Source organism: Homarus americanus, unplaced genomic scaffold (assembly GCF_018991925.1).
Source record: "Homarus americanus isolate GMGI-L3 unplaced genomic scaffold, GMGI_Hamer_2.0 scaffold17533, whole genome shotgun sequence".
NCBI classification, from domain to species: Eukaryota; Metazoa; Arthropoda; class Malacostraca; order Decapoda; family Nephropidae; genus Homarus; species Homarus americanus.
The window spans coordinates 155,543-172,944 of NW_024726283.1; the positions used below are offsets into that span (position 1 = coordinate 155,543).

The window sequence follows — 17,402 nt, forward strand, 5'->3', positions numbered from 1 at the left end:
CATCAAGATCTCTATTTGTTGCCAATCAGGGGCACAGACATTATCCCCCAAGTAATAACTTAAGCGAGAATCTCTATGTGCGGACTATCACCCGGCAGGGTTGACAGTGCTGAGTCGCTAACATAGCGCTCTATTGGCAACAGCGTTCACTATTACTCTAGCAATACTTATTGGGTTGAGAATTCCACCCTGAATTGTTCTCATATAACCCATATTAGGCTGTAAAGTCCATTTCAACATAACTCTAGATTGCTAGGAAGACCGGAAGGTCAACATTCCGGAAGGAACGCTAAGTCTAGCAGCCTTGCTAAAGTTCGCCTGGAAAGGCTGAACCCACTACTGAGGACATCAAAAATAAAGTTATGAAGAGAAAAACTCAAATCTGGTCTTTATGCTGAGAGCAATTAGAAAACCAAGGGCGGAAGCCCAAAGGTTTTTTGTGAACGAACATAAGAATAGGAAGAGAGACAGTCATGGCATTCATACTAGCATGTGAATAATTGGGACAAAGAAAACAGTAAACAGTCTACATATATATATACAGTGAACCCTCACTTTACGCGGTCAATTGAACCCACGGCGGCCCGCGTAAAGTGAGAAACGCGTAAAGTGAACAACAAAACATGGGATTAATTGAAATAGAGACCGGGCCGACCCCCAAACTCCACTTTTTCAGACAATACCTACGTTGTAGTAAAATTAACTTCTTAATTTTATGATGGTATGCACACACAATTAATAATTAAGAGAAATATCAATAATATTAGGCTTTTTAACACTTACATTAATAGAAAAGATGGCTGGGCACACGGGGATGGGGCATTGGTTCCGAGGCAGAGGGCAGATTAATGGCCCTCACCTGTATCACTTGTATCAATTGTATCACTATCCACCACAGAGGCTTGCAGGGCCTCTTTGTCAAACCCCTCAAAGTCCATATAAGTCCATATCCTCACTATCATTATCACTATCACTGACTTGGGCCGGCTGTGGTGGGTGGCGGGTGAAGAACTCGGTAATGTTTTTATGACTGGGCGACCTTGTGCGCACCCTGCTCGCGCCGCTCTCCGAGTAAAAGGGTACACACACCGCGGAAAGTGAGCATTCCAGTTTCGGCAGGGTACCGCATAAACGTGGAAACGCGTAAAGTGAAACCGCGTAAAGCGGGGTTTTACTGTATATATAAATAGATATAGTATTCACATATTCTCTTTCAGTGAAGATGTGCCCGGGAGGGCGCAGCGACATTCACTGAGTGACTTAAAGGCAAGGGATAGTCACATTGATCTAAACGACTTCACAAAGAAGACGTGTTGTTGTCGCCATGACTGACCAGAGATCGTATAAGAAATTGTCCCAAATACAATAATTGAGAGACATAACAAAATAAAAGTCACTCTACTTCATCACTGTGCTAATAAGTACAAATACCGTATATAAAATCCTTGCGGAGCTTAGCATTTCAGCAATTACAACACAAATTCTCAGAGCTCTCCATTGTTTGTACTTATAGCTGAATCGCCAGGCAAGAGATGATGGTGGCAGTGCGTGCGATGGGGGGGGGGTGAAGGGGTTTTTTTTTTCGACAATTGCAATTAAATGCCAGGTAGCAACGTGTCCTCCTAATATTACTTATTAAGTAATTATTAGATGTTTTAATTGCCTTTATGTTGGCCTGGCGAGTTATTGCTAGGCATTAACATACCTAGGTTAAAAGCTAAGCGTCGCATTCTGAGGTTGAACAAAAAAAGGTCTTTGCCAATATCCGCTAAGCAGATCAAGGTTGCTAAATACAGCATTATCCTTCCCTAAAGATTGCAATATATCACTGACGACAGGCATTGGATACCTATCTGGGATAGTATTTTTGTTGGCATGCCTAAAATCAATAACTGGGCGCCAACCTCCATCCTTCTTAGGGACTAAAAACAAAGGACTATTGAAAGGAGATTTTGAATGTGTGTTAACCTCCTGCTCTATCATATCCTGAACCATGTCCTGAACTACAGCGCTCTGGCTGTGTGGTAGTCGGTAAGCTGGGTATGTAAATTGGGTTTGTTCGCGGTTTTAGGAATTTGTGATGTGAGGTTAAATTTGTGTGACCTAGCTGTTCTTCTGGTAAAGCTACAATGTTTCTATGGTGGCAAGCAAATCTAGGAGCCTTGTCTTGCCCTGAGGGTGATCAATCACCTTAACATGTGGTGATATTTGGTCTATCCTCTCCTGTCTGGTTTGTTTAATTGAAGGTGAAACACTACCAATTGGGAATTGCATAGGCTGTTGGGCAACATGATTATGATGAACTAGGAAATCCCTTTTTCAATATTCTGAGAGCTCCTGTTCTGTTGAAAATGAGGACATCTGTTAAACCACCAGAACAAATCGTACTCAATATACACTCACATGCTAGACCTTTAACCTTGCACGTTTCCGTAAGACAGACTACGTCAGTCCTCGTGTACATGTCAGATAAACTAACAGTGGATCTGGTAATTTCCTCATTCAGAAAATGGAGAGTACCTGTTGAAACTGCAAGCATGATCATCCAACTTTTGTTGCTATAATCACGCTGGGCAAGTGAGTCTGTGGAGTTTTGGACTCGCTTTGACTCGGGATCCATCTTCCTCATAGTAGGAGCGGTGAACAACACACTCACCCATGCGGAGAGCAATGGTACAGACGTGTGCATGGCACTGTAGGAGACACCATTAACAGTGATAGTGTCACGTGCCTGAGCGCTCGGCAACTCGCTGCATCTGTTCACGCTTCCATTTCACACAAGCTACTAATAATTTGTTAATTGTACTTATTATATTATTATTGTTCTTAGTTACTTAGGTTGATTGTATATTTATGTATGTAATTTATATGCATCATTGTCTTACTCTGTTAAGTCACCTCAAGAGTAATGTTAATTAATTATATAAAATATCTAGCAAATGTCTGGATCACGTGAGACGCGCTGCTCGGCGTGCCCACGCTCCTCAGTAGCGAAAAATCCGTGGTATAGGTTAGACGTGTCTATTCGTTCTCTAGCCTTGACCTTTGTCTAAGTGCTTTATCAAGTCTTCTGCAATGCCCTAGGGGTATCAGGTATTAGTGACACGTTTAGTTAGGCCTAGGAAGGGATCCTGGTGGTAAGGTATCTCCTGTTTGGTAGGGATAATCATTTTGTATTGATTGTTATATATATATATTTCGTATGTCTTGTGTAATATAGTAATGTTAAGTAATATTTGTTTGGTCTAACTCCTTACAGTATAGTTTCGCCCTTCCGGCATCACTCTTATTTTATTATACAATTACTTATTCACTTAAATTCATGTTTGCTAATCATTACTCCCTTTAAAACATAAATTGAATTAATTAATTATCTTCCATTTTGTAATTCACTTATTTCAACTGGTCTTACTTTTTCAAGTACATTTAGTTGAGTAGGTATTTGGTGGAGATAATTATTGCCGTGTTCCCTGTTTGTACCTTTATTTGTTAATAACTTGGGGTAGGATTCACTCCCCAAGTATAAAGAGTAGTGGGATCACGACAATAGTATGTTTGCTAAGCTGAACATCTATCATGTTAGTTTTAAGAGTTGGAAGACCTAGTAATCCGTCAGCTGGTAAATTAAAGTCTTGGACTATATAGAAATCTGCAGAAAATGATTTACCATGCCTAGGAAAACGTAATGGCAATGTTACCATTCCTGTAATGTCCAGCTGAGTAACGGAAACACCTGGGAGATCGGTGTCAGTAGGTTGAATTAAAATTTCTCGGTGAGGGGACCTTCATTGTAGCTCTTGATAGGATGTTAATGGGATGACATTTGCACATACACCTGTATCAATGTTCAGGACCAGCTTGACTGACCCAACTCACACCAGAACAGATAACACATCAGCTTTATTCAACGCAGCTATTAATGAGGCTGCAACAGAAGTGTTGGTGAGTGGTGGTACTGGCGTACCTAACCTACGTCGGTCTGGGACTGGCGTTGGTCTTCCCCCGACTTCTTGTGAAAGTGACGACGCGACTTACTGTGTTGGGACACCTGGGGAAAGTCAATCCCTATTTCCCTACATCGTCAGACTGCTTGGCATTTCTCTGTAGTATGAGTGGGAGAATCATGGTATAAACACCATACATCAGCTGTCTGGTCTGAAACAGACTTGGTTTGAGCAGCTGTTGCACAAGTATTAGGTGGGTCTAGTCGCTGTCGCCGTTGAGTGGTTGGTTTGTTTTTAGGCTTAGCACCACTATACTGGGGATGGTAACAAGAATCAACTGTATGACCATTCTTCTTGCAATTCGTGCTTCGTAATTGTTGCTTCTTTGTGTCCGAGTTCTTGGGAACTCGTTGCTGAACTCGTGCCACAGGTGTTACTGTTCTCGCTAGAGGAATACGTGGTGGCCTAATAGTGATCTTGACTGCATAATCCAAAATGTCCTCAATGGGCTTATAATCGTGTGTCTTTGCCTGAATATATGCTGGGTCATGGACTGTTAGGATAAAACCGAGGAACTCCATTAATTGTGCAAAATTGTCTAGAGACATATTATTTTGCGCGTCCACCCTTGGTGAATCACTAAAATTGGCCATGATGTCTTGACAGACATCGCCAGCAAGGGAAACACTTTCATCATGTCTTCTGCGCGTATCATCTGTGGCAGATGATCAACTTACTTAAACATCCAATTCATGTGGCCCTGCTGTGTGCTTAATTCAAATAAACCAATTTGCGTCTTCCAAAACTTCGCATATGTAGGATGTGCAAAACCACTAGCGTCTAAATGTTGGCTAGCATAACTCCCTTCTTTGATGTGACCGCAAAAAAAAGCCTTGCGTTCATCATTTCCCGTTATTTTTATGTTTTTCATCGCGTCCTCGCATCCATGACCTTTAAAATTTGGTTACGCGAGTCATCTTCTGCCGTAAATTCGCAAATTCAATCAATGTGTGGTAAGACTTGAACAATGTTAGGTTTGTTATATGACATGCCTGAACTATTTGTAGCGATGTTAGTTTGGTTGCTAGACAACTTAGATCTAACTGAAAGATCAGATGTGGGATGTGAAGGAAGATTATGTGACACACTGTCTGTCTCTGTAGGATGAGAGGGAACCTGCCTGTAATCAGGTGTTGTATCATACTGATTACCAAACCTTAGGGTTCTATGGCATAAATTATCATATGATTGGTCAATTAAGTTTTCACTGCTCCCAACAGAAGTTTCTTGTGAATCTATGGATTCTATGTGTTCAGTATTTACACTCGTGCCAGTGGCTAGTCCAGTGTCTGACTGGAGTGCGTCTTCAGAATGATCTGAATAGTTAGTACAATACTCCACTAATTCGGTAATATCTGAACTTGTTAAATTAAAATGATCATCTATCAATGCTAAATGGACATAAAAAATCAGTCTATACAATAACCTTGCCCATCCATTTATAGGAAATGGTTGAATTATAAGTATCAATAAATTACCAGCGGAAAAATACTGGAAATAGAATACAGTACTTCAATATATCTATAGATACAGTATTTCAACGGTAAGACACTTATATATTAAAACTAACCTGTCACGACGCCTGATGTGTTATGGTGTGCTGTAGAATATGTTATTGTGTTTATAATACAGTGTCTGTCTGTGTTATACGGATTACAGTAAGTCCTCGCTTAATGTAGGGGTTACGTTCCTGAAAACACGACATTAAGCGAAACAACATTAAGTGGATCAATTTGCCCCATAAGAAATAGATAGAATACTGGAGTTTTGTTCCTGAGCCTCCCTTTATCCCATGAAAAAAGTTACATATACAAACAATTATTGCCATTTATATAGAGAATAGTACATAGAACTAACATATACAAAAAATTATTGCCATTTATATAGAGAATAGTACATAGAACTACAGTACTAAGTCTGTATTGGTACTCAGCGATGGGCGGAGGTGGTAGAGCGAGTGTGTGGTGGGTAGTGAAGCAAAAGAGGAGGATGGCGGGAGCGGTAAAGGAGTGTGGTGAGTCACTGAGACTCTGTGGCTGCCTCCTGCTCTGACTGGGGTACCTCTACCGCTGGTTGCTCCTCCTCCATTGTTGTTTGCTCCTCCTCGGCTGCCAGCTGTTGTGAAGAAGTTTCTGCCGTCCCGCGACAAAAAAATGAATCCAGTGTTGACTGCTTGGTGCTACTCATCTTCTTCTCCATATAGATCTCGGTGTAGCAACCAAAACTATCCTCAATGCTGTGTTGAACCTTTGATCTATTTTCTCTGTTTGGGTCGTCATCTCGAAGCATTTGCAGTGCTTGCTGGAACATGTTCAACAATTCTGCCAACCTCTTTGAAGTTAGCATTCGTTGAGGTTCTTCTTCGTCATCTTCTTCAACAGGACTGTGTTCTGTTAATTGTAGCAGATCTTTGTTGGTGAGCTCTTCTGTATGGAAAGCCAGGACATCCTCAATATCCTCTGATTCCAGCTCATCAAAGCTTACCTGTCTAGCCAAGCTGAGGATATCCCTATTCACAGCTGGGTGTTAAGTTTGTGAACCCTGTAAAACTGTTGATGCACTCGGGCCACAGTTTACGCCACACACCATTCAGGCAACTTTCTGAAACCTCTTCCCATGCCTTGCCAATGTTGTCAATTGCATGAAGAATGTTGAAGCCACACCAATATTCTCGGATCGTTGGTTTAATTTCTCCGTCTGTAGCCTTGAGTCGCTGGGCCATGGTACGGCGTAAATAATATGCCTTGAATGCGGCGATGACACCTTGGTCCATAGGCTGCATCAGTGCTGTCATGTTGGGAGGCAGGAATACAACTTTTACACTGTCATGCAAGCCATCGAGATTGGGAGGATGAGCTGGAGCATTGTCAAGGATCAGAAGAATTTTGAAGTTAAAGTCCTTGGCACAGTATTCCTTCAGTACGGGGACTGCGTACATGTTTAACCACTGGCTAAATATGGAGCCGGTTGTCTATGCCTTTTTGTTTGCCTTGTAAATGACAGGAAGGTGATCCTTAGAGTAACCTTTCAGGGCCCATGGGTTGGCTTGAAGTCACCGGCACTGTTCTCGCCAAGCAGCAGCGTCAAGCGGTCTTTTGCTGCTTTAAAACCTGGCGCACTTTTCTCCTCCTTGGAAATATACGGTAGGTCCTCCCAGGCATCCTCTTCCAAAAGAGACCGGTCTCATCCACATTGAAGACTTGCTTCAGTGAGTAGCCTCCTTGCTGAATTATCTGTTTGAATTCTGACGGGAATGTCTCGGCAGCAACCGTATCTGAACTGGCAGCTTCACCAGTCATCTTAATATTGTGGAAGTTATATCGATGTTTAAATTGTTGAAACCATCCTTGGCTGGCCGTAAAGGTCTCTTCCTTCGATCCTTCACCCTCTTCTGCCTTTATTTCGTCAAACAAGGATCTGGTTTCATGCTGGATAACCATAAAGCTCACAGGGGCATTGCTTTGATTCTGGTCCTCCATCCACATTGCCAGCATCTTTTCCACCTTCTCTATCACAGTGCTTCTAGTATGAGTCGTCTTAGTAGCACTCGGAGAAGAATCACTTCCAGCACTAACCTTAATCTTGTCAGCGTTGGTCCGGATAGTACGTACTGTTGTGGGGGTTAGACCAAGCACAGCGGCTATGTCCACAGCACGCTCCCCTTTTTCAAATCGGGTTAATCCATCCATTTTCATAGCAAGGGTAATGGTCTTACGTTGCCTCTTCACTACGCTAGCATCAGTAGTACTTGATGGGCGCTTGGAAGCCATTTTGAATGGTTAGAGTACAGTTTTAGAGCAAAAACACTTAAGCACCACAAATGATGTGAAGTCGTAACAGAGACTGCCTGAGCGTTGCTTGGGGACGCTGTGACGTTCCACGAGTGAGGGCAGCGCTCTGAGCCGAGAGAGCGAAGCGTGGCCAGACAAGAGTGGGTGATGCACCGAAGAAAGTAGTCCGTGGGGACGCAAAACGATGTAGTATCAGATCACCGGGACGTTAAGCGAATTTTTGGTCTCTAAAGTTCAGCGACGTAGTACAACCTGTATTAAAATTATTGGTCATTCTAAAATTTTGCCATCCAAGCTCTGTCTACATAAAGTTTTTCGACTATTATTTTTGGCTCATATATGTAACTTTATTCATTTATTGAAACTCATTTACATGCACACACACTCCTAAGGGCAAAGCTGAACTGTACATGTAATCAGAATAATGTACAAAATGATTACAGGTTGTAGCTCTCTAGTCCGGCAACCTCGGGACCTGACCGGTGCCGGACCATGGAAATTGCCGGACCATGGAAATTCACCCTTTTCCTGGATAGATAGTGACTTGTGCTTTTGCATGGAAGCACTAGCACCACTTTCTCTGCATCATGGTCTCTTTGAAGACATATTGAAGGGTTTAATGTCGTATAGTAACTTCTCAAATTTCGCGAGTTTTTAATTCAACGTATTGTATTGGAACACACAAAAAAATAAATAAATAAAAATTTTGACGGCGGAAACTTGAATTTCGACAGGTTTGAACGGCCCGCCAACGTGCAGACGACGTGCATAATCGTGTAAACAGCGTCATTTCTCTTATGTACAAAAGATTCATTATTGTTTATTACTGAATGTCTTTTTAATTGAATTAATGTTTTTGTGTGCAAAATGAGCAATACAATTCATTAATAATACGTAGAATATTAAAACACATGAGGAAATGACACAGCATTGTTTTCGTTGATTACAAAACCAGTGACTGACTGGTTCTTCATATAAAACTGAAGAAAATAAAACCTTGGTTGTAGCTGTAGTAAAATTAATATGGTTGTTTTAAGTAATGTTATATAATGTTAATAAATGGAACAATAGAAGTAGCTAACGATAATGGTAAAGAAAAAAGAGAGATCGCATATGTAAGTGCGCACACGTGAAAACATATCGTCATTACTTTACATAAGAATATGAAAGCAACACTTTTTACTGTTCTTATATATTTTAATTAATGTTTCTGAATTTGTTTTTATTGAATTAATGTTTGTGTGTGCAAAATTAACAATACAATTTATTAATAATGAGGAGACGAGACGGCTGCCGGCATTGTTTATGTTAAAGCTTACAAAACCAGTGACTGATTGGTTCTACATATAAAACTGAAGAAAATAAGACCCTGATTGTAGCTGTAGTAAAATTAATGTAAAAAAAATTAATATGGTTGTTTGAAGTACCTGTAATGTTATTTAATGTTACTAAATGGAACAATATAAGTAGCTGACCATTAATGGTAAAAAAAAAAAGTGAGAATGCGCGTATGTAAGTGCGCACATGTGAAAATATATCATCATTACTCTACATAAGAATATGAAAGCAACACTTATTTACTGCTCATATATATTGAAAGGTTAAATGTTGTACTCTGTATAGACAAGCAGAGAGTGAGAGAGAGCAGCCGAACTGCCGGATGTAAACAAACCTTAATTTCCCGCGGCTTTGTTGTTGTTGTTTTTTACGGGGATTAACCCACCCGGGCATAGGTCACTGACCCACATTGGGGCCTGAGGAGCAAAAATTTAATACTCCTGTAATAATAATAGTAATTCAGATGTTAAAAAAAAAAAAAAAAAAAAAGTTGCCTATCTATCTATTGGACAAACTTGAATCGTTCCGGCCCACGGGAGTTTCCGGACCACAGAATGCCGGACTAGAGAGGTACAACCTGTACTAAAATTTTTGTCTAGTGCAAACTATGGCATGTTTGCATTCAAATTAATCTCTATCTTATGAAAATTCCAGCAATGCAAATTAAATTCACCCCGTTCACTTCTATTAAATTTTATAAGCAAAAAACAAAAACTCAATCTAAAAGACATAAATTAACAATTAAATAATGGCATCCCCCGCGTTACGGAAGCCTGGGTTACGGAATTTCGCTCTTACGGAATTTGTAAATTATGACCAATATTTTCGCGTTACAGCCCGTAAATCCGCCCTTACGGAAATTGGGGTAAATTTTAACAAACACAAGGCCTCACACATGCCATTCAGACTGACAGACTTGACAAGTTTTACCAACCATAAAGACAGTTGAAGCTTTAAACATCACTCACAATGGATCTTGAATATTCCAGACATACCTAAGTTGCCTCAACAATTGCAACCCCAGTTGCAATATCAAATTCTGTGTCACTACTAAAAAATAATAGTCTCTGGTGCACTCTTAAGATTAAGAGAAAACGGATGACTCAGGGGTGCTGAAGTGAGAGAAAATGGACTCCTATGATGGGGCACTCAAATAAACATACACATAGCTGTATAATGCAATATTTTGCAATATTAACCCCTAAATTGGTGTTTTAAGAAGGTATATCATAAATTATTTAATGTACTGTATTGTATGTGTTTATAAATGTTTATTTTCATTAATAAAAGTGCTTGAATTACTTTTTTGGGGCCGAAAAAATTCCTTAGGAATGCATCTCCAGTTTTATAATGGAAATCAATGGGAAAATAGGTTTCGCGTTACGGAATTTTGCGATACGGTCAATTTTCCGGGAACGGAACCCTTCCGTAACGCGGGGGATGCCTGTATTTCACACCACAGGCACCAACTGTCAAACATGTCACTGTCACCCCTACCCCCCACCTTCCCGAGAAACGTTTGGGGGGAAAGCACTAGGCTTACAGTTTTAAACATATATAATATCTCAGACTAAAGTTGGGAGAATATAATTTGTATTGCTGGAATCCTTGCAAGACAGGGAATAATTTGAATATAAACGTCATATATTTTGCACAAAAGATAAAATTTTTGCTCTCTTTAATAAAATTCTTAAATGAGATCTAAAATTTGTATGTCTAATGCAAATTTTAGCTTGTTTATATTAAAATTAATCACTATCTTATAAGAATTCCAATAATGTAAATTATATTCTGCCCTGGTCGTTTCTATGAATTTTATGAGCTAAAAACAAAAACTCAAGTAAATAAACAAATAATACTTCACCACACTCACCTCCCGCTCCCCCTTCCCACGTTCACTCCCTGCCTTCCTCCCTCCCTCCCTCCCTCCCTCCCCAGACAAAAGTTTGGTGTTTTCGTTAGGCTTTAAAGTGTTTATCATATATAATATCTCAGACTAAAGTTACGAGAATATAATTTGCATTGCTGGAATCCTTGCAAGACAGCGAATAATTGGAATATAAACGTCATGTATTTTGCACGAGATAAAATTAATCACCTGTATCACATTACAGTAGTGATTTAAGAGTTCTAGTGTATATGTATGAGATATATAGTGATTTAAGGGAATTTTAGAAGTGTTTCTGACTTTATGCATTTTTGGATTTACTTTGTATATACTTTTCTGTGAGCTAGAACCAATTACCCAATATCCCATTGAAACAATTTTCGGTTAACGAACGACCCTCTGGAACGAATTGAATTCGTTAACCGATGGACCACTGTATTTATAAAAATATAGATTGTACACTTCAATAAGGAGAATACCATAATTAACACTGTAAGCAGTGAGTGTTAGAAGAGGACGGAGCTCATCTCAGATAAGCTTTAAATCAATGTCTGGCTATCGTGAGGATTGAGTAGATACTGACTAGAGAGCCGGCTTTAAGAGGGTTGACCGAATCATCTTTTAAGATGCTCTTGATAGAGGAAAATACCCATCACGTGATCTGAACACGATACCTCACAGCTCATGGAAAATTACGAGGGGTGATATAATTATATAACAAATGTATTAACCCGTATTTATAGAAGTACAACTGTGTATGAGACAGGGGCTTATACACCCCTGCATCACCTAGCATTCCTCTGCATCTCTTATCATTCTCCTGCATCACTTACCATTCCCCTGCATCACTTACCATTCTCCTGCATCACTTCCCTGCATCACTTACCATTCCCCTGCATCACCTACCATGCCTCTGTCGCCTACTACAATGCTTCAATCTCTGCTTGCAGTGCTGGTAAGTGTTAATTTTTTTTAAATTAGTAATTGCATGTAGAACATGTATATGGGGTGATTATGTTGTATTATTGTACGGGGGGTGGAAGTGCTATGATAATTCGGAATTTGGATAATTCAGCTGGGCCAGAACTCCATTAGTGCCAAGTTATCAATGGTTTACTACTATATTGTGTACATCGTTCACAAGAATATGATTCTCGCTCTTCCCCATCAGAAACATGATGACTTGACTTCCTGCCAGGGTATCTATACCTTAGGACCTGTCTTCCTATTTCCATTATCTCAGCTGGAAACAGAATCATGAATCATACCTTAAATCTGGGACCTTCCTTATAGAATTATTCGTACTTGTGAAGTGCTATTTAATGGGAGTGTTGTTTTTGCTCTACCTGCTTTCCCAAGATCCTTTACTTAGAGTGTGACACATGAGTGACCCACAGAGTTTGTGACTCGTTAGCTGTGGCAGAGCTGGATGCTAGTACAAGATGGGATTGAAAAAGTTTTCCTCTCAGGGATCTGGTGGTGCACTGAAGAGCAAAAGGCAGTTGAATCAGCATGTCAACATTTCCAATTGTCATGCTAGCTTGGTGTAGCTTTACAAGTACCATCGAGGAACTTGATGGCAATCTTGCTGGTTACATTTTTATCCCCCAACCATAAAAAGGGTTACTTTAGCATCAGTCCATCTTCTGCCATTTGTTCATAGTACCTAGTAGTTTCTAATCTATAACTCAGAGGTGGTAAATAAAAGAAATTGTGTCCCTTCCTTGGATATTCAGTACTGTATTATATTTTAGTACATGAGTATATTGTATTGCTGCCAGGATATGTTACTATGATAATGACAAAGCACTTTCCTAATTCAGATCATTCTATAATCCACAGGGCATTTTTGCATTTGTGATATACAAAATGCAGAAAAACACTGAAATTACTGGAGTATCTGAGGACACCAAAGTGCTTACAGAGTCCATGCCTGAAGATGAACGAGTAAATGAGTCGTGGCCTGAAGGTGGGCAGATAATAAATGGTTTGGAACAAGGAAGTCTTTCTCAGTCTTATGCTTAAGGCACTGCTGCAGCTTATAAAATTCTTACACCCCAATTCAAAATGGTAAGTGGGACTTATACCACAGTGAAGTAAATTTTATATTTTAGAATAAAAAATGGTACAGTATTTTGATGTGTTTTACAGAAAAACATTTTGTTTTGTTCACTGTGTTGTACTTTTTTAAATAACATATGAACCACTCAATGACAGATTCCTTAAAAACATTGGTAGTATTTTTATGATAGAATTGATGCACTTTTCACGCTTTAGTGTTCTGTTCATGAAAAACTTTTCATAAATCAAAATTTGTAAATCAAAGTACAATTTTCCATTGACTCGTTATAACAGCTGAGATACGTTCTTATTAGAATGAAAATCCCCAAAAGTCTTAAAATGCTACATAATATGAGTTTAATGAAAATTTTTGGTGAACAGTACACAACAATTATTAACCAACAACAAAAATCAAGTGAAATACATGCAATATAGTACAGTAATAATTATATACTTTCAAGAAACCTGATTCCTTGAAACTTGAGGTGGTTGTGTGGCTTAGGTAACAACTCTTAATATATTGTTTTAGTTTGTTTTATAATTTTATTGTAATGCTTACTTAATGAAGTACAGTATTGGGGTTGCCCCCAAAACACAAATGTTTTTCATATTTTAAGCTATGTGGCAAAAGTGACAATTGAACCACAATGGCACTTTTTACATACAATGTCTACCGTATGTATTTCTAGTTTCAGCAAGTTCTTGTGCATAGATTTGACATTAAATAATGTGAGAGTTGCTTTAAGCTTATCTAAAGATATTGTAGCTAATACCATCTCCTGTAACACTTATAACACTTCCGTACCTGTACTGTACACTGATCAGGTCTGGTACGGGAAGCCCCCGAGATGCCTGTGTCAGTACTTCAGGATCTGCTGATACTGTGAAAAAATTATGAAAAAAATGTAAGCCAAAGCTTCTCAAACCAGATTCTGCCTGTTTATTCAAAACTAATATTACTACACATTTTAGAAGCTGCTCTGCCAAGCAGTTGAATTTGCTGTTGCTTAGAAATAACCAGCATAAAAATGAGAGAAATAAAAATGTTTCCATCCATTCCCACACTCAAAAAAATTATAAATTCAACGTGCACATTATGAGTTAACAATATACAGTATACTAACTGAGAAACTTCATTCTCTTTTCTATCCTGCTCATAGAGATCTTAAAGCACATATTAATCGCTATATATTGGAGCATATACAGTACAGTGAGTTCTGCTATAACGCGTGTTTTGGTAACGCGAATTTGCTCTAACGCGATTTATGAATTCGGAACAATATTTGTATAACGCGAACGCTTGTTTGCTATAACGCGATTTTTGCTTACTATTTCTCCAATTTTGTGGTATTAACTGTGAATATGGTAAAGAAGAATATCTCCAAAAAGCGTTCTGATGATAGAATTCCCGGTGATTATCGTAAAAGAAAGGATATAACACTTGAAGAGAAGCTCGATGTTATCAACCTCAAAATCACCCTTCTCCCCCATCACTTTACATTCATATTTTTTCAAGGTAAAGTGTTAAATTTACTGTATGATTTCATTATTAGATATGAATGTAACATTTATTTAGACTGTGCTATCCTTTGTGTTAGGCTAACTACTAAATTTTTTTGATTTCGAGTAATCTGCACCTAACCCTATTTTCTCCATAAGCCCTGTTATTTCTATTACGCGATTTTCTATAACACGATATTTTACAAGAACACAATTATCGCGTTATAGCAGAACTACCTGTATACAGTACAGAATGGGCATACATTAACTATGTGCTGTAACCAAAACAGAAACATATAACATTTATTGCTGACTCGTATTTGAAGTCTTATTCAAATAAGAAATATACAGGGTATCCATAAATGTGCTGATTAAAGCATGAGAGCATACTGTTTTTAGGATAATAATTTATGGACACCCTGGGTATAATTATTTACTACTTTTTTTTTTTAATTAGTTTGATGGTTATCTCAACCTTTTCACAGGTGTTCACATACTGATTGATGAAGAAGGTAACTGTAACATATTTAACTACATATCAAAATTGGTAAATTGTACAATGTAAACCAAATATCCAGACCAATAAGGGAAGATATATACATGGTATATCACCCTGTCTGTAGTACATGATTGGAAGTGTTCTTAGTTGAAAACACCACTGTGAGTACAGGATGACTCTTATCCTTCAGTCCTCCACAAGAAAAAAATTAATACATAAACATAAAACTTGTATACAGTCAACCCTCACTTTACGCGGTCCCACATTCCGCGTTTCCACGTTTACACGGTGCCCTGCCAGAACCTAGGATGCTCACATTCCGCAGTGGGTGTACCCCTTTACGCGGGTGAAGTATAATTTTTTTATTTAGCTCATAAAATTCATACAAATTATTCGGCCAGAATATAATTTACATTGCTGGAATTCTTACAATTTGATGATCATTTTGAATATAAACATCATAGATTTTGCATTAGACATACAAATTTTAGATCTAATGTTTCCTCTGAGTAAATATGTTATCTTTTGTGAAAAATATATGACATTTATATTCAAAATATTCCTGGTCTTACAAGGAATCCAGCAATGTCAATTATATTATCCTAACTTTAGTTTGAGGTATTATTTATTACTATACCTGGTTTTCCCCCAAAAATTTCTCAGAGGGAAGAGCCAGTGAGTGTAGTGTGAGAAGAGGGGGAGGGAGTTGAGTCCATTATTTGAATGGACATTAACTTGGCGACTGTATTTCTCTATTTCTCTTAAGTATTAATTATGTGCATATACCATCATAAAATTAAGATGTTATTTTCACTAGAACATAGGTATTGTGTTGGAAAAAGTGGAGTTTGGGGGTCAGCTGGTCTCTGTTTCATTTAATCCCATATGTTATGTTATTCACTTTACGCGTTTCTCACTTTCCGCGGTACCCTGTGGGTTACATTAACCGCGTAAAGTGAGGGTTGACTGTATATAATCCCTTTTCCTTATGAATGCTTTGTGAAATAAACTATTGGTCACCCCTACTATAAGCAAGGCTATGTAAGGATCCCCTGCTTCATGAAATCACCCATCACTGGTGAAACAATAATGAAAGGCAATGACCAGTAAATCAATACCAAACAAGGGAAATAACCACAATATGCAGTATCTGTTGTATCACACAACTGTGTGATGTAAGTTTAGGGTTTGAGTTTAAAAAAACGTGTTACAATGTCACGTCCCTAAAAAGTGTAAAAAAAAACCCACGTGAAGGATTAAGTAATTTTTCCTAGCAATTAAGGGAGCTTGATTTTTCATTTATGTGCAAGTAGCATTTTTATGTTCTGTTTTTCACCAAACATAATTTCAATTTTCATAATACTTTTTTTTTTGCTCCTTTGCAAGTTTAGTTGTTTATCATAACCAAGAATATGAATTGATATTGAGAAAGAAATAGAAAGATTCATTTATTATGTACCATATTTGAGTAGAGTAAATGATAACTTTGGCCAGAGAGTAATAAAAGTGTTTGTAGTATTGTTGAAGAGATTACAACAACAGTTTTTGTCAAAATTAAAGGTTAATAAGGTCATGGAATTATGTTATGACATTTTAGTCAAACTAAACTGTATTGTATTGATAGTTAATATTTTATTTCCCTCTAAATAAAGTTTTGACATTGAAATGAGTTCTGTCTGTCTGTCTATTCATCTGAGTTTCATAATTCCAGGTTAAATTCAGAAACCAACTTATTACATAATAATAAAAGTTGATATGCAAATTAATATGTTTGTAAAAATTTGCTTCTTGCTGTATAGGACCAAATTTTATTTTATTTATTTTCACAGGATTTAAACATGTAAGTCCTCTTGTTTATTTTATATCATATATACTATATATGGGCCATGCATTATGTGTTGCTTTCATAGAATTATTATTAACCACTGCTGAATATAATCACCTGGCTTTAGCTAAATAAAATATTAAAAGTGGTGTCCATGTTGTGAAGAGGTTAACTCCTAAAATATGACAACTTTAATCCATGAAGTACAGTTTCAACATACTCTTGGGAATAGGCACCATCTTGAAAGGGAATAAAACATTGTACTTAAGTGGTTAAGACATACTGTATTATTAATTGGCCTTATTCACTGTACTCTAGGAGTTATAATAACAATGATAATATTTATTCAGCAAAGTTGTCATACAGGTTTACAATTGGATAATCATGTTTATATGCTATGCAGTTATACAGTTCAGCATGAATATAGACAATGTAGGTATGCGGTGCAATAAGACCGTGGGAGTACTGTACAGTATACAGTAGTTTCCTTTGTGCC

General features: G+C 38.1%; 1 protein-coding gene across 1 annotated transcript in view; it reads left to right on the top strand.

Moving 5' to 3' along the window:
- Positions 1 to 14,126, top strand: part of LOC121865593 — a 157,627-nt gene extending 143,501 nt beyond the window's left edge. Inside the window, exon 8 of the mRNA XM_042365102.1 lies at positions 12,864 to 14,126. Coding sequence (XP_042221036.1) covers positions 12,864 to 13,046 — 183 coding nt within the window. The 3' untranslated portion in view covers positions 13,047 to 14,126. The remainder of the gene's footprint in view (positions 1 to 12,863) is intronic.
- The last annotated feature ends 3,276 nt before the right edge of the window (positions 14,127 to 17,402 follow it).